Raw genomic sequence first — 25,699 nt, forward strand, 5'->3', positions numbered from 1 at the left:
CTTCCGGATCAATTGAGGAGACTGCTTCTCTTTTAGCGCATGCGTCGTAGATTCACCGGGGGAGAACACAATGGAGTCGGACGTACATAGACATGACTGGCTTGAAAACTAGAATCCCAGGCGTATATCCAAGCCAAAGTTGTATATTATGAAATAACCGCCTAGGTTTAGCGACCAGTGGCGATGACACCGCCCACAGACGACTTGAATTAAGACTGATAGAGTGCTGAGTAACTGTTGTCCTCACCTGCTGTGAAGTGTATCAGTGCGGTTATCTTCTTTTCAGCGCTGCTCTTTTGACTGTCCTCTGCATTTCTCCACGTCTTTGTGTGAAAGGGCATTGAAATAGAAACCGGCCGGTAAGTTACCTAAACATTCGACCTTGCAGTGTTAAGATAGGGCCTGATACTGTTGAACTAACTCACAGTTACACAAATAATGAATTACCCGACATCAGAAAAAAGGCCTGTAATGAAAATCGCATAGTTAGCTTTAAAAAAAAACCCTCATAGCTATCTAATAACGGTAAACACTGCATTAAAAAAATGTATGCTATATTTATAGCTAGTCACGACTAAATTAACAATAACTATAATTAAAGATTCACCACATAAAATAAATGTTTTTAATAATTTAATTTACATGATTGGCTCGTGACTAATTGTTTAAATTGTATAATAAATGTCAGCTTCCAGCCCATCTTTTTTTTTAAAGCTCCTCATGCCAACATAATGTGATGTAATGGCCTTTGTGGCTGTTTTTTCTTCAACTGTGTATATAATTAACTTGAGCCTTTTGATTTCTTAATAACAGGATACCATTTTGTTCATAGTCACTTTCCCCTTGTGTTTCCCCATCATTATTGAGCTGTTGTGTTCATTATAAATGTGCTGTTTGTGATAGGCCAGGGTGAAAGTCATGGGAGGGTGGAGCTGACAAAACAACACACAGTAGCAGACTGCAGGCACAGTCATCATAACAGTGCTTCCGAACAACACAGGGATGCTAAATGTCACCCTCAATTTACAGATAACCGTCAAGGAAAATGTCAGAGGTCAACATAGCAAAGCGCAAGGAAAAGTGTGAGAACTGCACCAAACAGGTGAATATTTAGATCAGTCAGCTGTTATGTATGCTATTTATATATGTTGATCTCAACCTTGAATTTGATCTTTTTGAATCTTTCTCAAACAGTGCAACAAGAAACAGGGCGAAGATGGTGCCAACTCACACCAGGAGAGAGATGAAGTCAATGGACAGGTAATTTCTGTTTACTCCGCAATTATATTTACGATCAATTGATGTGGCAAAAAACTTTTGATTACATTATTTATTAAAATTATATTTACTCCAAATTCAGTTCATTTGTGTTAGATTATGTAATTCAGACTGTGAAACAACTGTTCTCTTCCATAAAATCCTAAGTGGTAAGTGTGGGGTCCAGTGACTAAGGTCTATAGACTTTACTATAGACTAGTCTAAAAGATATCTTGATCCTTTTCTTAATTTTTTATTATTCATTGTAAAATCTGTCTCTTGCTTGTTGTGGAATCCACTACTAAATCCCTGGCGTACCCTTGCCAATTTTCCCTCAGGTGCATGAAGGACCCCAGCTATTGCTGAGTGCCTGTCTGTCCTGTGATGGCTGCTTATCGGAGGAGGAGAGTCTGAAAATCTCTCAGCAGAGCCTGGAGGAAGTGGAGCAGGTTCTGGCACTCAATAAGGTACAACGAGCAACCAGTCAGCCACTGAAACCTGAGATGTCAGAAAGTTGAACTCTAGGCAATATCTCACATTGTCCCCATTGTTTCTCTGTCAGAAGTGTGACGCGTCAAAGCACAAGGTGCTGGTCGCGTCGGTGTGTCCACAGTCTCTGCCTTTCTTTGCGGTGAAGTTTGGCCTGGACGTCACTGAGGCTTCCCACAAACTCTGCAGCTTCCTCAAGAGTTTAGGTGAGCAAGTGGGATTCATGTATAATGATGTTTAGCTGTCACAAAACAAAGCATCTTGTGAATCATCGCATTGCACAATATTAAGTGGTAGTCTTGTTAAATTTTTCCTTTGTTATGTTAAAGATTTTTTTGTCTGCATTTCCACTGAAAGATCCACACCACACCTAAAATATCCCTTAAAAACTGACCACTTAGTTCTATCAGATTTTGTGCATCATTATGTTATTAGTGTCTGTCATCAAGAAGGAGTTTTATTTTCACAGCTTGTTTTATTTGTTTCATTTTAAGATTGTATTTGAAGCAATACAAACTCTGAAATCTAGCTTCCTGAAACAATTAGAGACATTTCTTTAAGGATTGTGTAAAGAAACTTCCACCTACTCATCTGCATCTATCATCTCAACATTCTCCCCCACTCTCTCTGTTCTCATCCCTCTGTGTTTTCCCTGCAGGAGTGCAGTATGTGTTTGACACCACTCTGGCAGCCGGCTTTAGCATCTTAGAGAGTCAGAAGGAGTTTATTCAGAGGTATCGCAGGAGGCATCACGACTCCAATGCCTTGCCGATGTTCACCTCCTCCTGCCCAGGTAAAACTACGGTCCTTCTCATATCCTCCTATGCCAATTAACTTTTTTTATACAGCCTGTCAGAATGTTATTCTAGCCAACAGAACACCCTTGATTATTTCCCTCAATTTTCATCTTTTTGACTCCTTTGTCTCTGCTGCTTCTCAGGCTCCAAGTTATACAATCTAATTTACATGTTGTGTGCTGAATATGAGTCGACAGCTTGTTTTAGAAGTATAGATAGCAGTAACGTGCTGTTGGGGAAAGATAGAAAGCTCTTCTTTAACCGCTCCCTTCATCAGAGATAGAAAGAGAAAGTGAAGGACTTTCATGAGCTCTCCTGTTTTGCTCAGTAACAAATGCGTATACTTCCATTTCACTGGTTCTGACGTGAGGTTTTGCTCAACCTCAGAAAAGGAAACATTTGCCAACAAATACATTTATAATATGTCTTTACTATGTCAGAAAACCATTCCCATTATTTAATTCCAGAGCCGAAGGTGCAGCCTTAATGAAATGTCTGTTGCATTTATGATTATATAAAAGAGAGAGTAGAAGTATATACTCATGATTCAGGAACTGTAAGCTGATTATGTTTGACATTTTTGATTATTCTTTACTTTAGAAACGAAGAATGAAAAATCTATTAATTCACTAATCATTTAAGCTTTAAATTATTGCTTGTGTGTGGTGGTTTTTAGCCAAACTGAAGTTAAGACAGGACTTTTCACACATTAATAATGTTAGTACATGAGGAAGAAGTCAGGTAATTGTCATCGCTTTAGATCCCCATAGAACATTCAAATGAGGGACATCACCATTTACAACTGTACTGGCAAGGACAATGTACATCATAAAGCTTTGTATACTGTATTTCTCTTATGTATCTTTTAATGGTGATATCTTTTGAGATGTTTTCTACTCTGTTGATAGGTTGGATCCGCTATTCTGAGCGTGTCCTGGGCAGTTTGGTAACCCCTCATATCTGCACAGCCAGGTCACCTCAGCAAATAATGGGCTGTCTAGTCAAAGACTACTTCTCCAAACAGCAGGTGAGGGTTTGCTGTTTTAACAGTCAAATTCATTTAGTGTGTTACATTATTAACAACATTAACAGTTGTGCACACAGTGGCAGTGTTGGTGAAAGCTGGAGTTTACAGATAAAAAGGTGGGATAAGTTAAAAGAAATATTGAGCTGTGCAATTTGTGTGTGTACCGATAAAATCATGAACCATCTTTATCTGTGATGAACATGTTATTTGTAAGGGAAATAGTTATATAAATATCATTTTAACAAAGGAAGCAGCTTTTCTTTACTCAAGTGAAGAATTGTTTACAGTATTCTGGGTTACATAGTTGCATAACACTGTTCTGTCTGGAAACGGATGATGCAATAACATGACTGTGTAACTAAGTTTATCTGGTAATAATATAACAGACGTTCTGTCAGAATCTGCCTTCCTATGTTGTTTTTATCTTCTGCCTTGTCTCCCAGCAGAAGCTGAGTCCAGAGAAAGTGTACCACGTGTTGGTGGCTCCCTGTTTTGATAAAAAGTTAGAGGCTGTCAGAGAAGAGTTTTACAACAGCCTGCTGGAGACCAGAGATGTGGACTGTGTCCTCACATCAGGTACAGCCCTCCTTATCTCACACACTGCTGCCCTGAGCCAAGCAAATGTTTTTTTTTTTTTACTTCTAGGTTGTGTTAAATACAGCTTATATTATTTAGAGGCCTGGGGTCAGTTTCAGAAAGCGGGTTTAGTGAAAACCCCGAGTTTGTTAACCCTGAAAGAGGGAAACCTCGGGTTTGCCGTTTCAGAAAGAGAGGTAACTTTAACTCTGAGTTGGTTACTATGGTAACTGTGTCTGTGAACCTAACCTGGTCGGGAGCAGGTTTTCTTCAGGACACTCAGAGTTTGGCTCTGTCTCCTCCCTCTAGAATATAAAACCCTCATTCACTTCCTCATTCATTCAGCCCGTCTCACGCGTGTGTTTGAGCGGTTACAAATAAAAAAAATAAACGTTGCATCTCTGTGCTGCTCTGACCCCTTTGTAAAAGTCTTTTATAATTATGATAAAAAAATCAAAAGACAAATCTGTGTCAAAGTCATCATTTTTAGATTTTCCACCACCACTGCCGAGAGCAGCGAGAGACGCCGTAAGTTATTGGAATTTCTTTTTTTAAACTAAAACATTCAGTTTAATCTACATGAATTATAATGTATGTGAAGTCAGCATCATCTTAGGGATAAAGCTAATGCACATTAAAACAGCCACTGAATGATATTTAATCTGTTTAATATTTAAAATATGATTGAAGTGAGGTTCAGCCATGAGCCTGTTCTGCCTGAGCCGCACCTTTGAATGATGTTCTGGTATTTTATTTTTATTTGTTTCCATGTATGTTTTTTTCTCCCGCTGGATTGCTCCTAAATTAATATACATTTTAGCTTCCGGTCGTGATTAAGTATTAAATAAATAGACCAGTTCAAACTTGCATGTTTACTCGAGCAGCAGTTTCTTCCCACGCCGCTTCTCTCTCTTTTGCAGCTGCAGCCGTGTTACTTTATTTTTCTAAAAACATGCTCGTATTCGCTGAACGTCCGCATGAGGATTTCGAGCTTCACTGGTGTGACGGAGGAGGACCTCTTTTTGTGTACCGTTGCCATGGTGAATCGTGGTGTCGGGGCTCCATTAATGCTGACTTTTTACAGTCAGCATGCACGCACTTAACTCCGGCTGAACCTACTCAGAGTTGACTGAACTAACTCTGATCAGCTGAAACCAAAAACTCAGAGTTTCCTATCTCAGAGTAGATAAACTCAGAGTTCAGGGTTAGACTCAGAGTTTGTTGAACCTGCTTTGTGAAACGGACCCATTGAACGGACCCAGTGAACCCAAGAGTGTAGATACACATAGGAAGATACTCAATATAAGACATTTGAATCAAGTGAACCCTTAAGATAAATTCTAATTATAATTCATTATAGAGCCTTCACAATTTCTTATCACACTGCAGTATGTCTCAGCTATTTGAAAAAAGTATGGAAAACTCAACATCAAACATTACACACAACCGCAAAACTTTGATTCTGTCCCATTTAGACCTCACTGTTGTGTTAATATGCGTTTGTAACAGGCAGCAGCTCACACCTGACATCACAGTGCATCTCAGTGTATTTTATGATTGTAAGCATGATTATTTTAATATGTTTTTATTTGTATATCAGGTTTTGTCTCTTCAGTGAGTAATGTAATTTTATCTTTGCTGCCAAAAAAAGAAAAAAAACTATATTACAGTGTGCATTCAAATGGATATTTTGCCAGTTGAGATCAGTTACCAATCATATTTCCATTTGCCTGTTCAACCAAATACATAACAATAATAATACATGTTACATAAACCGTTTCAGGGGAGATCTATCACCTCATGGAGCAGAAGAAGATTTCAGTGGAGCAGCTGGACTCAGTTCCACTGGACCACGTGTGAGTATTTATATTAGTGTCATTGATGATTGTCATCATTAAAGTTGTATTTGGTGGAAAATAAAAGCAAACAACTAAAATTTACTTGGTATTTTTAAACCAAAGAATAACTTAGAAATTACATTAGACCCTGGTGGGCGGCTTGCTACCTTGCATAGCAGGCTGTTTGTAAATGTTGCAGTAATATATAGTGCTGTGTTTGGTCAAAAGACAAGAAAAGCACCAAAAAAAAGCGCAGTGCATTTTCTTTCAAAATTGTCATTGCAGCCCATTAAAGCAATACACACAAGTCTACATTTGAATACTTTGCTACTGCACATGATAATGATATTGTCCTCCCTCCCTGAATTGGTTGACTCTTTTGTCCTACCACCCCACGTGGGGTTTAGAAAGCATCCAGCTTTCTAATGTATCTGTTGACTGAGTGGTTGTCAAAGTGGACTAATTATTCCTGCAGGCTGGGAGAGACTGGAGACCTGACACCAGTAAGACATGAGGGCCGTGGCTCTGAAGGCTTCTTAGAACACATCTTCAAACATGCAGCCAAAGAGCTCTTTGGTCTGGAAGTTCATGAGATCACATACAAGACCCTCAGGTGAGACACACTGGAACCCTGCGACCTATTCTGGTGTAACGTGCTCTAGCTTTAAAGAGGGAAGCCATGCTTTTATTCTCCAGTTCATGTGATGGCTCTTACATACATATCATGTTGGCTTTTTAGGAACAGGGACTTCCAGGAAGTGACTCTGGAGCGGGACGGGGAAACTCTGCTGCAGTTTGCTGCTGTCTATGGTTTTAGGAACATCCAGACTCTAGTTCACAGAATGAGAAAGGGACGTGTGCCTTATCAGCTCGTGGAGGTGCTGTCCTGCCCAGGAGGTAACGCCACAACTACAGATATGATTTTAGAAATGTACATTGTTTATCATTTCTAACAGTCCTGGTTTCAAGTTACAAGGGTTTGAATAAGATTTAAAACAACACCCTTCAACCCAGAGCAGCTGATAAACCCTTCTTATGGCTGTCATGTTTCCACTCAGGGTGCTTGAGCGGTCGTGGTCAGGCGGAGAGCGAGGTGGTCGGCCGGGTTGATAAAGCTCTGGTGCAGCAAATGGAAGAGGCCTACAGCAGCCTGCCAGTCTGTCTCCCAGAGGTCAACCCCACCCTGCACACCCTCTATCAAGACTGGCTGCAGGGCCAAGACTCCCCACAGGCCAGCACACTCCTGCACACCAAGTACACAAATGAGAGTCAGGTCCACACACAACCCCCGCACATGCAGTGGTGAGGAAAAAACAAGTATGTTTGCTTTTAAGACATGAAGGAAGCTGAATGGAGGCTGCCTTTTGTCGATTAGACCATCACATTGGTCATGCTGGGAACATGAAGGACAAGCCAAGGACCAATAAAGTCTCAACAGGTGCAGTTCTCCCATGTGGACACAGGAGGGGGATGTTTGCATCAATCTGGATCTCCTGTGCTGAATCTGAGCCTGAGACTGAGACTGTATGAGGGTTTAGAGTCCGGAAAAACACGCACTTTCATTTAATGCAGACTAAAGCAGTGATGTCAAAAAGCTGTATGTAATGGCTGTCAAAGAAATTAGGTACAAAGTCCCCTAATCCACCAGCTCTTCTGAGAAATAAGGAAGTCTGTAGCAGGTGTCAACTATTTATATCAATGTGTGTACAGAGCAATAAATCACGAAGGAAACATCTAACGAGCCTTTCGCACAACTAGAGCTGGTAAACTGCACTTGTGGGCCAAGAACATGGGTTTAAGGGGTCTAATGTGTTGTTTTACTTGGTGTTTAAGTTGTCTCCACTGTTCCACTGTCGTCAAACACAGTGATAACTATGCAACAGTGTGACCGTCCTAACTCATATTCAAAGGGAAGAAGTGCTGCTGGGTGATTCAAAAAGTTAGAGGACTTTTAATAGCACTAAATTAACAGACAGTGAGTCATTTTGTCATGTGGAAGTACCAGCCCAGTGTTTGGTTTATCCATCCTCATGAAAAATCATAGTCATTTTTTAAATGGATATGATTATTGCATTTGTTTTGTAACATTGTTCCCATTCCAAATACTAGTGTTTTTTAAGTTAAATGTTGTTGTTCTTTGTTTTACGAGATCAAACATTCATATTAAGAACAAAAATATTCCAACAAATTTCTCTGCTCATTTCAATAGTCTCTGTGATTGAGGTTCAGTAGACAATGACAACAACTGCCAAAAATGAATCTGCATTTTAATTTTCTTTGTATTCTTTATACCAAAAAACACATACATGGTTAGATGAAGGAAATCTTGAGAATATAAAGATCTTTTTGTTTGCTGCTTCTTACCTTTGATATCAGTGGTATCAAATAAACCAGTATTTGTATTTTTGGACGTACAAATTCAGCAATTTGAAGAAATCACATGTGGCAGTTTGAAATTTGAATTTACCTGTATTTTGGTTTATTTTTTTTACTATGTTCAGACTTTTTTCACAGCAATGGTTTACCACGTCATCAAACGAAAACCTTTATTGTCTCATTTATTTTGATCCTTATTGCTATTGTTTTTAGGGGTCCACAGAAAATATTAAAAACAACAGTTTAAAGGAATGGGTTTTGGAAAAATATTCTTGGGTTTCTGTGCAGTAACTACTGAGCTGGAGCCAGAGTCAAGAAATTCACCTACTATGACCTCCAAAGCTCACTAACATGTTGTGTCATGTTTGTTTAATTTGTAAACTAAAAGGAAGGTAAAGTGTTCTGTCCTTATTTTACTCTTGCTAACAGCAGCTAAGTGTACTGTCTTACTGGCGTCTTGACATCACTTTAAGTCGGCAACAACTCTAAGAAGACGCTTTAATTATTTGGTGCATTTCATGTTAAAAAACATCTTTGAGGAATTATCATGCTTTCATTTCAGTTAGTTTCTAAAAGGGAATCTTTTGATCAGTCTCATGTTGATGATTAGCACACACTAGGCAGAAGAAGTTCACGGAGGCCAATGCACAATCAAAAGACCAGCGGTCTGTTCACCTAACATGTATTAAACTGTACCTATGACAATACAGTGTCTGCTCATTTTTCAAAACAGACCTGTGTTGTTCGATGACACTTGGCATGATAATCACATGCAAAGAAAGAACAAAGAAAAACTGATCATACTTTTTTTAAATTAGTTGAAATATACAACCACTGTATCTATTTAATTTGAACTATCTACTGACTAATGATCTAAAATAGACAATAATTGGGTGACACAAGCTGAGCTGGGTGTCTTTCCCTATGAATTACCTGCCATAAACAACGCATGATTTATTTAAGAGCATTGACTTTAATACTTGAAACATGGAGTGAGTCTTTGAGTACAGTTATGTCAGTAACACTTTGATCTGGTGAGGAACAGGACATACAGCAGGTAAACGCAATGTAACATCTCATTTCCTTTGTTCACCACGCTGCTTTTTTAAGCTTTCATGCAACAGTCAACCCATTTAGTCAGTCAGGCAGCTGTGTATTTGATAGACAGCCTGCAGCCCAGCTTACAGGATGAAAGCCCATTGGTGGAGCTGTGTATTGGGATTACTCTGCATGTCTGGTGAAGTGATACTTAGTGCCGAAATAGGTGAGTTTGTGTCTAAGAGAAATAAGTGCAAAAAAATGTATTTAAGTTTTTACAGAAGATCTAAAACAATGCTCATGTTTTGAATCTGAGTCATCTTTTCCTGCTTGCAGCCTCATCCTGTTTGAGCAGTTTCTGTAAAAGCAGTCAGTGAAAAATAAATCTTCATTTATTTTTAATTTAAGTGAAAGTGCCAATAGAACAAGTTCTTAGTCTAAAATTGTACTTCATGAAATGTTATTTTAAAAGAAAAGTAACAGTACTCGTTCTGCAGGAAATAGTCACCCTGATACATAAGAATTTTACATAGACAAGGTAAGGCTAGTTCTAACTATATTATGTCAGTACTGTAGTTTTGTCAAGTGGTTTGCACCTTAAAATGTGCACCCCTCCAGTGGGCCACATGATAAATCTGAGTGGGTTGCGAGAAGGTAAATGGAACAGGAAGAAGAAAAAACATTTCACCAGTACAGATTTGTTTTGAAGTTTTATTTTATCTTTGCTTTTGGTAAACTGTGGCATAACCTAACCTATTTGGAAACTAAATTAAACCAGATAAGACATAGTTGGTAGAACTGCTCACAACTCAGACATCTGACCCGTCAAAATGAGCCCCAACTTGAACACTTGATATCTGTGAAAAATCACAAGTCAATAAAGTTTAGATACCACTAGTCTAATCTTTAACAAAGCATGGTATTCTGTAAATGTTATTTATGCTCTAAAAAGTAAGATAAATGTAGTGCAGTAAAATTACAATGTTTCCCTCTGAAATGAGTAAAAGTGTGCAGTTAGCATGAAATGAAAATACTCTATTGAGGCATAAGTAACTAAATGTAGTTTTAAAAAGTCATTAACAATTCATCATTCTTTGTCTTAGTTTCTCAAGATCCCTTGTCCATCTCTCTAATGAGAGTCAACTCATCTGCTGAGATCACATGCTCCACATCATTGCCTGATGCATTGGGGTTCTCCCTGTACGGGCAATTCAACAACAGGAACATTGTGTACCTGAACTTGGACAACGGAGTAGTTACCAAGACTACTATTGCTGCAGAATTTACAGGCCGAATTCAAGTTGCTCCAGCCCAGCAGATCAGTGAGGGCCAGGGATTCAGCTTGCAGTTTTCTCTGCTGGGGCTGGGGGACACAGATGTGTATTACTGCAGCTGGAGCTACTTGACACCAAGGACTAGGACAGAAGTAACCCAGACGGGCAAAGGCACCATTATTCTTCTCAGAGGTGAGAGAACTTGCTATTTTAGTTTAAACATGAGAACACACTGTCTATTCATGCTTACTTGCTCTTTTGTCCTGGATTTAACTTTTTTCTGTTGCCACTTTTTATCACAGAAAAAGCTCCCAAGGAACAATGCAAGTACCACATTTTGGATCACATCATCATTGCCTTGACTGTGACAGCATGCACTGTTGTGTTGTTATTCTTCATTGGAGCACTCATTGTGAGATGCAACCGAGTAAGTACCACTGTAAGAAGTAGGACCTCCTCTCAATCATGCAAAAACAATGCTGGTGATTAAATTAATGTTTTTCTTTGTGTTTCTACAGTTCAAAATGAAATTTAGACCTGCCGAAGTTGAAAGGACATCTAGAGCTACCAGGCCTCCGCCCGTCTCTCCTCAGCAGACATTTCAGCATCGTGCATACCTAAACACGTCAGCAGACAGCCTGGACTCCAGGGGCATTCTGTAATCCTAAGAGTTGATGAGATGCTGATGCGATGATACAAAGAGTCTTGGGAAAAGTTAATACTGACTACAGTGAATGTATCATTTAGAGGGTGTGTAATAGATTATAGGCCTATATTTTTGAGTTAGCAGCTCGCCTTGTGTTCACAACCCAGGAAAGGTGTCTCTCATCTTGCTCTGCTGTTCATTTCCTCTCATAGAGATATGTTTTTGACAGGGCTACCACATCCTGGCTGATGCGGGATGTACATGTGTGATGCATGTTAACAGTGTTGGTGAAGAAAAACTTATGATACTCTCCTGTAAAGGTTCATTACATGTGCGCTTAAACCTATTGAGCTATGCCGTATGCTTTTTCTATGGGTTGTCTGTGTGGGTCATCCAAAGATTTTGTATTTGGAACAAATGTGTGTCTTGTTCTATATGTACATTAAATGTAATTTTTTTTTTCAACTGTACTACTATTTAAAGTCTTCAGATACTTTTTAAGCTACTACTGCATCCTTACTTATCCTGGAGGAGGAGTTGAATACAGACCAACTACTGAAAATAATTGTTGTCAAATAGGATAGATTATCGTATTACAAAATAATTAAGATACCTATTGGTTAAAGTAAACTGTCAGGATATGGTAGTAAGAGGTAAAGGGATGTACATTGTTCATGTGGAACCAACGCACTGGATTATCGGTGTTCCACGGACTGTTGGGAGTGTAACACAGGGTGCTGCCTTGAAAACCTAATGATAAAAAAATATATGTTATAAAGTTCATATTTACAAAACAAACAATAATTCGTTTCGAGACGCAAAAGTTAGCTGTTAGCATCAGTTAGCTCGTTGAGCACGGAGACAGTCTGCGAAAAAAAAAAACTGTGAACACGTTTCTCACCTTGGCTTTTGCTCTCAATCCTGCCTTCTGTCCGAAGCTCAAAGCAGTGACAGCAAGTGCTTAACAAGTGCCACGAAAACAACACAGTGACTTTATTAATTTTGGTTTAACGCCAGACAGCCTGGCTGGCATCAGGGAAGAAGATGAGCGGCCATAAACTGCTGTTTTCCGGGTTAAAGTTGTGGACTTCAGGAACAAGTCGATGGATAAGTGGACTTCATGATGGTGAGGAAATCTCTGATCCCTTCTGTATGCAATGCTGCATTAGTAAAATTATCCTTGGTATGTCTAGTGTTCGTTGTCCTGTATGGAGGCATAACTGTTATGCGAAACCTTTTACGAGGTGAATTCACTCTTCAATTTGGCGTATATCCAATGTACTAGGCAGCACAAATATCTGTTCAATGTAATATGGTCCAACTTTATGCCTGACATTGAGTTTTTCATTGACATAAGCCGAAGAGGAACCTTTCCCCTGGCTGTTGCCCATGAACATGCCAGGGGAATTATATTACAATGTCTATTAAACAGGTATTACTTTAAGTTTAATTATCTCTGGTTTCTGCAGGTGTAAATAAGAGTGGAAAGGCATGTTTTTCCTCTTGCAGCCCAAAGGTGTGTATTGTTGGAAGCGGTCCAGCAGGATTCTACACTGCCCAGCATTTGATCAAGGTATTCTTTGCTTTAGTAGTAGTAGAACACATGGGCATTTTAATGATGATTGGTGATGTAGATGGTCTTCCATCTCAATTGTCATTTATTGTGGTGTAGATGTATTGTCATTAAGAAAGTCTTTGTGTTTGTGTATAAAATAGCCATTAAAAGCCTGACAAATAGAAATACACATATTTGCTGTCGTGAGAAACCATATACAATGCCATGTTAGACTCAAAATATACCAAATCTCTATTGTACCAAACTATACTTTAATTAGATATCCAACAGATACAGATTAGAAATTAAAATACAATACCGTATCTGATTAAAAATATGCCACATATTGATGCTATTCTACTCAAAGGCTGCATGAAATAGACGCTGCATTTAATGCTACCAACATGGGCTTATGATAAGTAAGAAGAATTTAATTTTATATTATATCGAGCATAGCCAAATTTACATTTAGTACAGTGTCATTTGTTACTTATTCAAAGAAAACTGAACTGTAATTGAAAGTTAAACCACATCTGGTCTTTAATTCAAACATCTGTCATAGCTTGGATGTTCTCCAGAGTCCTGTGGACTTTGTATTTAGTACATAGCCTATTAAATGCTTCCTTGATATTCTTCTCCCACACCAGTTAATATATCAGACTATAAATGCCGTATTGCTATCAGACTGCAGTAATGTGTGCAAGCTGTCAGGACATTGCATCTTTATTTGTCACTATAAGAGTCTTGGTAGACTTACTTAAATGGTATAATGCTACACATCAGTTACAGTTCTATCACATAAGTAAATTACATATTCAAATACAAACTGATTACGTTTTTTGTACCTTTGAAATAAATTGTATTGTTTTAAGCCCCACAGGCCTCCTATAAGTAGGACAGGAAATAAATGTCAGACTGCTTTGTGTATACCAAGCTGCTATTTACAGTAACAGATTTATTATCAGTAAGCAATTACTGCCTGGTTATTGCCTACAGTTTAATTTTAAACCAATCTTTATAGCCATGCTCCCAAGAGTGTGAGTTTTGATACATATTACTTTTTTTAATAAATAGAGAAAATTATTACACAAGAAAAACATTCAAAGTAAATTGGCAAAGCCCAAGCAACCGAACAACTCTGGCACATGAAACAGCTCATTCAAATAAAACAAGACAAATGAATCAAATCAAATCAAATCAAATCAAATGTTATTTGTATAGCGCCAAATCATAACCAGGGTTATCTCGAGACACTTTACAGAAAGAGCAGGGGTCCGTTTCACAAAGCAGGTTCAACAAACTCTGAGTCTAACCCTGAACTCTGAGTCGATCTACTCTGAGATAGGAAACTCTGAGTTTTCGGTTCCAGAACAGCTGATCAGAGTTAGTTCAATCAACTCTGAGTAGGTTCAGCCAGAGTTAAGTGCGTGCACGCTGGTTTGAGTTACCTCCCTTTGTGAAACGGAAAACTCAGAGTTTCCCTCATTTCAGGGTTAACAGACTCAGAGTTTTCACTAAACCTGCTTTGTGAAACGGACCCCAGGTCTAGACCGACTCTTTGTTATGTTATTTAAAGAGAGGCCCAACATGAATCACCATGAGTAGCACTTAGCAATTCGGCACATTGGCAGAAAAACTTCCTTTTAACAGGCAGAAACCTCGAGCAGAACCAGACTCATGTTGAACAGCCATCTGCCTCGACTGGATGGGCCGAACATGGGATAGAAGGAGATGCAGGATAGAGACAGGCAAAGAGAGCAACAACAACATATGTTCTTGTTACAACAACAACATATGTCCTTGTTACATGAACAACAACAGACACATACTTATGGTTACAATGCCAATAATAGTGGTAGACTAGGGTGAAGATAGCAAAATAAATAATAAATAAATTAGCGAGAGAAGCAGAGTAATGATAAAGGCTGAGGTAATCGTAATTGTAACAGTTGAAGTCAACAGGTCTACTATTTAGCATTAGCAGCAACAATAATGATACTATGGGGAAGGCTGATGTTAGTAGTTGTTGCAGTCGAGCAGGTCCACAGCAGCAGGTGGTCTGCAGCAACGATCCCCAGGAACCTTCAAGACAAAGGACCAATTTATTTTTGTTGCCTCAAGCATAAATTATCATTCACAAGTGTTGCAGGGTCCTCCAACCAATTGGGAAAAACACAGGCGTAGTGAATGGTGTAATTTATTTTTTACCGGCCTGCCAAACCGGCCTTTTACCATAAATGTATAATCTTATTATTTCAAGTGCCATGAGCTTTTAAACTTTGAACACATTTTATAATAAGATTTTATACATTTTAATAACCATCTTAATCCAACCAAAACAATATATCCGAGGTAAGGAAACCTTACGCTGTGTAAATTTGTGCTAAGGTTAACAATACAATATACAATTTGCAAGTGTGCACCCTTGGTCGTGCTACAGAAAAGGAGAGGGGAAGAAGGATAATGGAGAGTTTTACAGGCAGATTAGAGACACTGATGGAGAGGGAAAAGTTTGATGTGTGTGTATGTCTGTGTCTGGGTGCGCGCTACCCACAGTCAGTGACAGAGCCGCTCTGTCACATCAAGTCTCACTGTTAAACTTTAACTGGTGTACTTTTGTGTGATGTTGTAGTAAAATTTACCAGTGTAACTCTAGATGAGTTCCTGGAATTACCATCATGATTTTTTCCTCACATCCACTCCAGAGTTTGAATTACCATTTCTTTCACTGACCTTCCCTCCTGATCTTCTAAATTGTTATTTGATGTGTTTCAATAGTTTTTGCTGTTTAAGCTCACAAAGAACAAAATACCTTCAAGGTATTTTTGCCATTTACATTTAAGCCTGTTGGTGATTGGTCCAGCGACACGACATACAAAAACATCAGCCATGAAACGGCATTGTTCAATGTGTTTTTGATGTGTGTTGTGGGTTTCATAACAGTAATGGAATTGGAAAGACGATGTGTGAATATAGACCCCATAGGCAGCTCACTTGTTATGTTTTGGTCCATTTCTGAGGTTACCATCACAAGCTGTTACACAGGTTTCTAAAGATGGCTGTTGCCTGTGCTCCGTTGGCTCATGTCTTTAGAAAAGTAACTACTCTGTAGTAGGAGCTAGGGCTGGGCGACAGGCCAAAATCCTATATTATGAAAATATTATGTTATATATTATATATATATATATATGTATATTATGTTAAAGCCTATTTTTTGATAATCCTGTGTTACTTAAATACTTGACAAATAAACAGTACTGAGTTTCGGTTTTCGTTTGGGCTGAGCCTGAGTCCTTTTCTGCACGTTAATGTCCATGTTAATAAACAGCGGCTCCCTCTTTGGTTTGCTCCAGGTTCACTCCGACGTGCAAGGATTAGAACATAAAGCATTGTCAAAATGACGTACAAATTGCCATGAAGCAGTTCAGTTGCTGGTTTTGTGACATTACGATAGAGACGATATAGAAAAACACATACGATAGACATTTTCATATTGTTTTAATGACATATATTGAAATATTGCCCAGCCCTAGTAGGAGCTAAAAAGAACTACAACTTTTCCCAGTTTTTGCCGTGCCAACTCAGGCGAAAAGGGGCGGGATCTGCCAACTGCTCTTAGAAGAATATTAAGTTCCTATTTCCTGTCTTCTAATGCTGTTTTGAGCGAAATGCTAACGTGAGCATGCTAAAATGCAAATTATAACAATGCTACCATGCTGATGTTTAGTAGAATTTTGCAAATTTTTCTATCTTAGCTTTGTGTGTTATCATGTTAACATAAGCAAATTAGCTATACCTTCAAAACACAGCTATGGCTGATGGGAACGTTTTTTGTTTTTCAAGTGTTGTTAGAAATCATAGTAATGGATTAACATAAATTTTAACCTGATCATTACGCCAGGAAAGTTAAGGGATCACCAAAGCTCGTCCTGAGGAGAACATGAATGTGTGAAACTAATTTAAAGGAAATTCATCCAATAGTTGTTAAAATATTTTAGTTAAAGCCTTAAATGTATATCTAATGGTGGCGTGAGAGGAAAATTCATGCAATCACAGAAGTCAATACGATTCATTTATTTGGCTCATGGATATCTTTGCAAAAACTCAAGGCATCAATTCAATAAATTGTTGAAATATTTTAGTATAAACCAAAGTTTTGGACTGATTCACAGAGCTTTGCCATCAAAGGAGCCACACTGTTAAATAAAAAGCTCAAACAACACCAGTGTTATCCTGTATCTCTTCTGCTTATTGTCTTTTAGGGAGTCTTACCCCTAGCCTTTTGGATTTTTTTTTTTCATATTGTGTTTCTCTTTTCTTTTCCTCCCCCCAGGCTCGTCAAGATGTTGAGGTCGATATTTATGAGCGGCTGCCGGTTCCCTTTGGCCTGGTCAGGTTTGGAGTGGCCCCTGATCATCCTGAAGTCAAGGTCTATAATCCTAAATAGATGTCTTGGACTTATGTCTTAAACTATTTGGGTATTTACATACTTTCATAAGGAACGAGCAGGTTTGAAATAGCCATCTTCAGCTTTGTAGATGTGGAGGCTATTATAATAAGTCGTCATGCAGTGTGGCTTTCAAACAAAGCAAGAACACTTTCATAATGATGACAGAATTAGTTTGTACTCTGGCCATGAGCTTTTAGTTCAGATAAACCTATATACTAAAGTCTAAGGAAAGATTAGTTACGACCAGACTGGAGTTCAGCCATTGGGAATGCTGATAAAAATAAAGGGAAAAAAAGTCACTTAATAGTGTAAAAATGTCAATAAGAAGGCAACATTTGGACCATGCTGTGCAGTCCATTCTGTCACTCTTATTATTAATCTTATATAAAATCAGACAAAAACGAAATTATAAAATCTCACACCACATAACCTTTATGACAAAAGAACTTGAAAATGTTTTTAAGTTTTCTTCAGTATCAAAGTAATCAAGGGTTAGTGCCCAGTACAACAGTGGGAAAAGTAGCTGTTAATAGGTTATTTGGCATTTCCAGTTGTTACACTTGTCTTGATTCCGTCTGAGAAGGGCCCACACTTTAAGACTTAGAAAACCCTGCCTCAGACTAATCTTTTAATATTGCTCTGACAACAAACCGGTGCCTGTACTATAATGAAATACATTAATCTTCATGAACATTTAACAGATTGAATTATGGCTACAGCCAAATGAGGCCTATTGAGGGTTAATCACCACTATAGGAGCCATGAAACTCTTTTTCTTCCTTTGTTTTAATAATGCTAAACTCTCTTCTCTTCAGAACGTCATCAACACATTCACCCAAACGGCCAAACACTCACGCTGTAGCTTCTATGGTAACGTGAATGTGGGGAAGGATGTGAGCATTGAAGAGCTGCGGCAAGCCTACCATGCAGTCGTACTGGTAAGAACAAGAGAGCACACTGCTGTGTCTTTACAGTCAATATACACCAAAATAGCAGCGAGCAGCAATGATCAGGGTCAAAGCGGCGAGCTTTTCAATGTTTCTTATTTAATTGACAAGAGGCAAAACTCTTCATTGTCATAAATATAACTCACCATGGTATTAATTATAATATGTTTTAGGTAGAGATAGACTGATATTGTTTTTTCAGGGCCGATATGATACCAATTATTAGTAGTCAAGGAGGCTGATAACCGATATTTGAAGCCGATATTCATTTGCAGTAAAAGTGAAAATATTGGTGTCAAAATTTTGAATAATACAAACTCCAAAACTTAACTTTGTTTAAATGCCTTTAAGCATGTGCATCAGAGCCAAAATAACCCAGTTTTAAATTGATCTCTTATTGGCCGTCGGATTTAAAAAGTAAAAAAAAGGCCGATGCCGATATGCGCCAAGATGCCGAATATCGGCGGCGATAATCGGCCCGGCCGATAACCGGTCTATCCCTAGTTTTAGGTATATGAATCTACTGTCAAAAACATTTAACTGAGAGATAAAGATGAAAGAATTTTGACTCTAGACTGAGCCGTTAAGACAATTATAAAAAAGTTTAACTTGACTGTTACAGCGCCACCTTAAGGCCATGAGTCAGTTTGCATGCCTGGGTGGTGGGTGGAATTTTGGTGAGTTTTGGTCCTATAGTTTTTATATGCACAAACACTGATCAGAAGAAATGAGAAAGAAGAGGAAGAATAATGAGAACTAAAAACAATAGGGCTCCAGCAGGGAGTGTTACTGATTGCTCTGCTTATAACGAGTGTCCTCATGATGTGTGTATGTTCACTGTTTTTTCTCTATTTTAATTTAAGAGCTACGGGGCGGAGGGAAACAGGAGTATGGGGGTGCCTGGAGAAGACCTGGCTGGTGTTTACTCTGCCAAAGACTTTGTGGGCTGGTACAATGGGCTACCCAGCTGTGGAGAGGTGAGCCGTACGTTTTGAACGGCCTTACAGCACTGCCTTGGGTGGAAAACTCAGCTCAAAGCATATAAAAGATTATCAAATCAGTCACCTTCATTTACTATTTGAGATTTTTTGTCCATTCTCTTTGCCATTCAGCTGAGTCCAGACCTAAGTTGTGAAACAGCAGTCATTCTGGGACAAGGCAACGTGGCCTTGGATGTAGCAAGGATCCTGCTGTGTCCCATTGACATTTTAGAGGTGAGGAAAACACGGCCTTGGTGATGTAAGATACGAATATAAAAAGAGATTTTAGTCTTGACTTGAGCAAATCTCAAATGTTCATCCCTTAACAGATCACACATAGCTTCTTGTTGCTTACAGCATAGTGAGATCTGAGAAATGTGCAGTCACTGATTAAAGGCAACTTTGATGAGGAGTAACAGAACAGCTAAGATCACTGAGTGTTTGAATTATTGTCAGAGAGCCTCAAACAACCTCATAATATATGTACATAATATAGATCAATGAAGGCATATTTTCATGTCTTTGTGTTTGATAACAAACTACATTCTAAATCAACAGCATGCTAAAGAAGTCCCCATGTTGGTGGGGATGGTAATTTTACCCCTCTGTTCAAGAGGCTGTAATGGATCATTTCTCCTGTCTTTTGCAGAAAACCGACATCACTCAGCCAGCCCTGGACGCTCTTGCAGAGAGCCAGGTCCGCAGGGTGCTGATTGTTGGCAGGAGAGGACCCATACAGGTCGCCTGCACGATAAAGGTATGAGGTAGACCATTTATCCATTACTTTATGCTTACTATTTCAGCTGCTCATACATTTTCAATGCCAACATGTGGCTTTATGGTGTTACAGCTGGGATTGGTTGAAGGTGTGTAGAGTGAAGTCAGCCCATCGTATCTTGTAGTTTGATGTCCTGATAATAATTAACTTCAGAACAGTCTCACTCATATTTGTCATTCATGATGGAGGTTTGCTTAAGTTGCAGTATAGCAGTTTCACCCTTTATAACCACCTAAGTCATTTGCTAATAGAATAACATGTTTCTAGCTTCTAAATGATTTTTTTCGTCCATGTTTTATGCTGTGTTCCCCTCATCTACAGGAGCTTAGAGAAATGGTGAACCTGCCAGATACCAGACCTGAGATGGCTGCAGCTGATTTTGAAGGAGTTACAGAAGCTCTTAAAGGTCAGACACTGTATACCTCTTCTTGAGGTTATCATTTCCTTTTTACTGCCTCATCAGTCTGTTCCTGTCAAGAGTTAGGCAGGTTTCATACCTGTCATACCAGGTTTCATATTTGCAATTTTTAGTTGGCACTAAGCATTACAATAGGCAACATACAGAAAATGATTTATTAAATGAAGTACAACTAAATAAATCAAGTTTTTTTTTCTTTTTCCAAAGTAGCATGACAGAATATATAAGATAAGAACAAGAGCTGAAAGAACAAAATTTAAAAAATCTGACTCTGAAAATGCATACTGTTGAAAACGTCATAAGGAAGGAGGAAATGCGTGCTGTGGTTTACAGCCGGAAAAAACCCTATTGCAACCTGTAGCCCATATAGATCTCAATGCGGTGAGAGGAATGGAAACCCTTAACCAGTAAATACACAAGCTGGTTTTCTGCCACTATAGGAAAATGCAGGTTAAGAAAAGACTTCATCATTGTGTTTTATTTAGCTGACTTGTTGGCCGGTCCTTGTCCTTGTTACAGAAATGATGTTGGGCTGTCTGATACTGATCAGCATGTTCAGGCAGAGAGTGATTACAGTCTCCCTGCCTCAGTTCATGGCTAATTCTTAGAACCTTGATACTATCTCTGTTAAACATGATAAGCAGTAAGTGAAGGGTGAAATTAGACACTTGTGGCTTGTGTCTGTCTAACCTTCAGTACTACTAAATGTGTCATGCCTGATAATATTAAATGTGCTGCCTTTGTGACTGCTTTGTGGTCACAGCAGACCATCAGAAAGCAGTTACAGGAAATGTCTAAAGGCAAGTGGGTTTAAAGAGCAGCTCCAGTCATGTTTTAAGACGTTTTAATGTTGTTGATGTTTTAACTGGGTCTGATGCAAAATATGTTTAATTACCTTGTAAAGATCCTCCCAAGGCATCTCCTCCTTTTCCCTCATTAAAGATTCTGGAATCTGCATAGGCCCCGCCCACTATGCACTGGCGATGTCTGCTGATGTTGTCCCTGATATGTCTTGTAGCACATGAAGAACACCACATGCAGATGTTTACAAGATTAAACACTTGATTTTCACTGGAGGGGGTCTTGAATAATTTTTACTAAAAGAAATCAGTGATGTAGATGTTTGGGTCCCTGGATGTGTTTAAAAAACTGATACTACACATATGCACACATTTCACACGCTATTCACAGTAAGTACTATTTTACATTTTGGTTTTAAGTTTAAGTTCAAGTTTTATTTAAGGATGGTACACATAATTAAGCTGTAGAGGAAACCTATTAAAGAGAAAATGCTCTAAAAATAAAGTTATGCGCAGGCAACAAGGCAGGGATTATTTCACTGGTCGACACTAAACATACAATTGGTGGATGGGTTTGTGTGTGCACAGAGGCCTGAGTGCACGGAGGATGACTAAAACTGGAGATTATGAAATCTGTGCATACAACATCATCAACAACAACAACAACAACAATATATCTAAATGCCAGCACACAGTAAATGCACAAGCAGGGACTACTTGAGAGCAAGGAAAGGGCTTTGAAGGAAAGCATTAAAAAAATCTGATCGTGAAATCAATGTATCATGCTCTAAAACTAAAAACATCATGCTCTTGAATGAAGTTAGGGAAAAGAATCCCCATAATCAAGGAGCATTTAGGTGTATTAGAAGCAACACACTTGTCAAACTGGTGCTAACAATTGACCAAAATTTGTAAAGTTGAAATGATGTTTTTTTAATTGCTGCTTTTCTGTTGACATCTTTTTCGCTTCTGCCTGAAAGCTCCTGTGAGGAACTTTTGGTTTGTGTTGATTTTGGCGCCCCCTGTGGACAAAGCTGTACCTCTTATGTCTTTGCTGATTTTGTCCTGAACATGCTTAACGGGTGGTTTTTAACAAAAAGTCTCATTTTTAACAGTCATATGTATCACTCACTTAAAATGTTTGCCCTAGAAAATGTAGACAAAGGCAGCGTGCAGTTAATCGCTTCGTCTGACACCTACCCCCTGCCAGCAGTTGCAGGCATTAAAAGTAACCATATAGAAGAAATTTATCTTGTCTCTGGTGGTCTAGTTTGCTTTTGTAGGTCATGTAGAGTAATCAGGATTAAAAAGTCTTCAGGAGCTTTCAAACCATTCTCACATGACTATATGTGCATTACAGGACTTAGTGGTTGCTGTGATTGTTACTGGCCTTATCAGGATTATATATTGGCCAATATTTGCTGACTGCAGATATGTCAATATCTGTGTATCTGTTTTTGTTTAATAAGTAACAATAAATTGCTGCACTGAAATGCCATGTCATTTATACATGGTGTCTCCATTAAATACTTTGTTGTCCAGAAAGCAGTGATAAGTGTCAACTAAATAAAGTTTCACGCAGTATGTATCTTCGGCTCTTTTTATCAAATGAGTCTAAGAGATCCATGCAATCCGTTTAACAAGAAGTATCTGTGCTGTGTCAGATTTGCCAAGGCCCAGGAAGCGTCTAACAGAGCTAATGGTGAAGACAGCCCTTGAGATCCCAGGAGAGAAGGAGCAGGAAAGGCGAAACAAGGCATCCCGCACCTGGGGTTTGAAATTCTTCCGGAGCCCCGTTGAAATCCTGTCCGACCCTGACCGCAAAAGAACAGCTGGCATCAGACTGGCGGTCAACAGGCTGGAGGTAAGAAGGATTTTTTCTTTTAAATCTCAACAAGCCCCTCGTGAAGATGTTCTATTGCTTTAAAAATTGGTCTGGTTCATTTTGGTTTCCTCTTTGTAACCAGGGTTCAGGTGATTCATCCCGGGCAGTGCTCACTGGAGAAGTGGAGGATGTGACCTGTGGCCTCGTCATTAGCAGTATCGGCTACAAGAGCCTCCCCATAGATCCATCAGTACCATTTGACTCCCACAAAGCCATCGTCCCGAACAACATGGGCCGTGTTCAACAAGCTGCAGGTATGAGATACATACCACTAAGAAAAAGACATCTTAGCATGTTAGAACGAACAAAGAAAAACTGAAAAAATGTGTGAACCCATCTTTTCATCTAGGTCTATATTGTAGTGGCTGGCTGAAAACGGGGCCCACTGGGGTGATAGCCACCACTATGAACAATAGTTTTGACACTGCCAGATCCTTGCTGGAGGACATGGACTCTGGAACATTGGATGTATCTCCTGCCAAGCCCGGTTCACAAAGCATCAGTGCTCTGCTGGACAAGAGAGGTACTGTTCTTCAGGTTGTTTTCATCACCTATTTTTAGGCCTGTTACTGCATCACTTCATAAGGTGCTTTACATCTAAAAGTGACACCTACATGGTCTACATTACATACTTGTAAGTGAAATGCATGTTATTAATTTGGCCACAAGTTTGATTTAAGATACAAATGTATGTTGTCCATATTTTATTATCTGTAGGAGTGAAGCCTGTGGTTTTCTCCGACTGGGAGAAGATTGATTCTGTGGAAATGAGCAGGGGTAAAGCCATCGGGAAACCCAGAGAGAAACTACTGACTGTAGAGGGAATGCTGCAGGAGGCACAAAAGTGACTGAAGATAAGTGACTGTTTAAGGTGGACACAAGTAACTTTTGCACTATAAGATACCACAATGGGAACAGAATGGCCTTAAGAAGCATTCAACATGGAATGAATTCATATTATAGACCAAACACAATAAGATAGTAGGTACTGTTTACCCCCCAATCGTGATGTCTGGCCTGAATAAAGAGGACTTTCTAACTGATGTTATTATAAATTTACATAGTGTGTACTGTAAATGTATGTATGTTAAAGAGTAAAATCTATATGGTTACAGAAATGTTTTATACACTTGCAATTCATAAAATGTGAAAAATGAAATGTGTAATATTATTCTGTCTATTTTGAATAAATTACATACAGATATAATTGTATTCCTGTCTTGGAGAAACATTTTCCACTGCATTCTTAATTTGGGAGATATTTTACTTACGTTTTATTAACATGAATTTGCTTGCCAGAATGACACATGCCCCTCATCATTTGACCAGATTTGACTCCCAGTTTGTCATGATTTAAATGTTAAGGTTGGTTATGGTCTATCTTTTCAAGTTAGTCAAGAAAGAAGACCAAACCCAGTTGTGAATTTATCCTACTTATAACCGTTGCCTGTTTAGCCAAAACCTGGTATAACAGTAATTTATTCTTCCCTGCCATATAGCCTAGTCGGTAGTACTGCGAGGATAACAGTTGTCTACAAAATAGGTGTTCTGTATGCCACCTACCCAGTGGAAGCTGGTTGAGTGTTCCTGTCATGGCTTGAGCTCTTTTCCTGCACCTTACATCTCATCCAAGTAGATGTTGCTCCCCATTATTTTGAAGGCCTGTTTTAAGAAATGGTTTGCTAAATGGCAGAGAGGTATTACATTAATTCTTATATTTCCCATATTATGAGGGACATGTCATTGTAGTTGCGTCATAACTTATCAAATTCATCTATTTCTGTTTTTTTCTTCTGTCACTTTTGGGCTCCTAAAAGTGTGGTTCTGTTTAAATAATTTATTTATGTTATAATTATGCTGCAGTAGTAAAATAAATAGTAAGATGCCCACGAACAAAAACAACTCCTTAACACAGACTGCGTTTTGCCTACAACAGGTACCTCTAATGATTTGAATCTTTTCATTATCATATCGTGACAAAACCTTAATATACTATTCTGTGTATACCCCATGATTGTTATGTGCCTGTTAAGGTAACCATGCTTTGTGTTTAAAAGACAAGATAAGGAATAGTAGACCAAGCCGAATCCAAAAAGCCAGGTCGTCCTTTTGGGAGCACAGTCTTGGGTTTAACAAACCACGTTCTCAGGAGAACTCAAGAGTTCTGTGCCAGGTAGTCTCATTCTGTTAAATAGCTCTGCAGTTTGAGTGCAATTGATGCGACTAGTGTCTAGAATGCTCACCCGATCTAAACCTACAGTAAGAGGATATAGTTCAGACACACAGAGCGATGCCAAACTGTTACAAATAAACTTGTAAATTACACTATTTTTTTCAGTTGCATTTTAGAAGTAAATCACTGGACACAAAAGCTCATTTTACAGTTTTAATTAAAGCGGAGACAGATAAAAGAAAAAAAACAGGTACATGCAGAAACATCATCGATGTAAATGAACTCTTGCATGGATCCCCAAACCTATTTTCTACTTTAATAGACTCAATGGACCAAGTCAGACCGTGATTTTGACACTGTGGGCTTTGTGAGTTTTTCTGAGGTTCCAACTTTCC

General features: G+C 38.8%; 3 protein-coding genes across 4 annotated transcripts; all 3 read left to right on the forward strand.

Moving 5' to 3' along the window:
- Positions 1–68: 68 nt before the first annotated feature.
- narf (nuclear prelamin A recognition factor) lies at positions 69–9,045 on the forward strand. The gene is made up of 12 exons (XM_069664694.1): positions 69–359; positions 1,030–1,102; positions 1,195–1,260; positions 1,596–1,724; positions 1,820–1,952; positions 2,405–2,539; positions 3,452–3,570; positions 4,017–4,146; positions 5,930–6,002; positions 6,460–6,597; positions 6,724–6,881; positions 7,043–9,045. Exons 2-12 carry the CDS (start codon positions 1,046–1,048, stop codon positions 7,288–7,290), a joined length of 1,386 nt encoding a protein of 461 aa, XP_069520795.1. The 5' UTR covers positions 69–359; positions 1,030–1,045; the 3' UTR covers positions 7,291–9,045.
- Positions 9,046–9,458: 413 nt separating this feature from the next.
- LOC138593989 (uncharacterized) lies at positions 9,459–11,783 on the forward strand. The gene is made up of 4 exons (XM_069665077.1): positions 9,459–9,624; positions 10,502–10,864; positions 10,975–11,099; positions 11,191–11,783. The coding sequence occupies exons 1-4, from the start codon at positions 9,549–9,551 to the stop codon at positions 11,332–11,334; spliced, it is 708 nt and encodes a 235-aa protein (XP_069521178.1). The 5' UTR covers positions 9,459–9,548; the 3' UTR covers positions 11,335–11,783.
- A 282-nt stretch (positions 11,784–12,065) lies between these two features.
- Positions 12,066–24,267, forward strand: fdxr (ferredoxin reductase). Of its 2 annotated transcripts, XM_069664759.1 has the most exons (12): positions 12,066–12,444; positions 12,788–12,891; positions 17,207–17,302; positions 18,139–18,261; positions 19,134–19,247; positions 19,383–19,484; positions 19,900–20,007; positions 20,350–20,434; positions 22,911–23,110; positions 23,214–23,385; positions 23,481–23,654; positions 23,849–24,267. In XM_069664759.1, the coding sequence occupies exons 1-12, from the start codon at positions 12,363–12,365 to the stop codon at positions 23,977–23,979; spliced, it is 1,491 nt and encodes a 496-aa protein (XP_069520860.1). In that variant the 5' UTR covers positions 12,066–12,362; the 3' UTR covers positions 23,980–24,267. The 2 variants fall into 2 exon arrangements, with proteins under 2 accessions (XP_069520860.1, XP_069520861.1); XM_069664760.1 differs by lacking the exon at positions 19,900–20,007.
- Positions 24,268–25,699: the final 1,432 nt, after the last annotated feature.

This window comes from Semicossyphus pulcher, unplaced genomic scaffold, assembly GCF_022749685.1.
Source record: "Semicossyphus pulcher isolate SPU_LCO1_2020_fin unplaced genomic scaffold, fSemPul1.0.p SCAF_16, whole genome shotgun sequence".
NCBI classification, from domain to species: domain Eukaryota; kingdom Metazoa; phylum Chordata; class Actinopteri; order Labriformes; family Labridae; genus Semicossyphus; species Semicossyphus pulcher.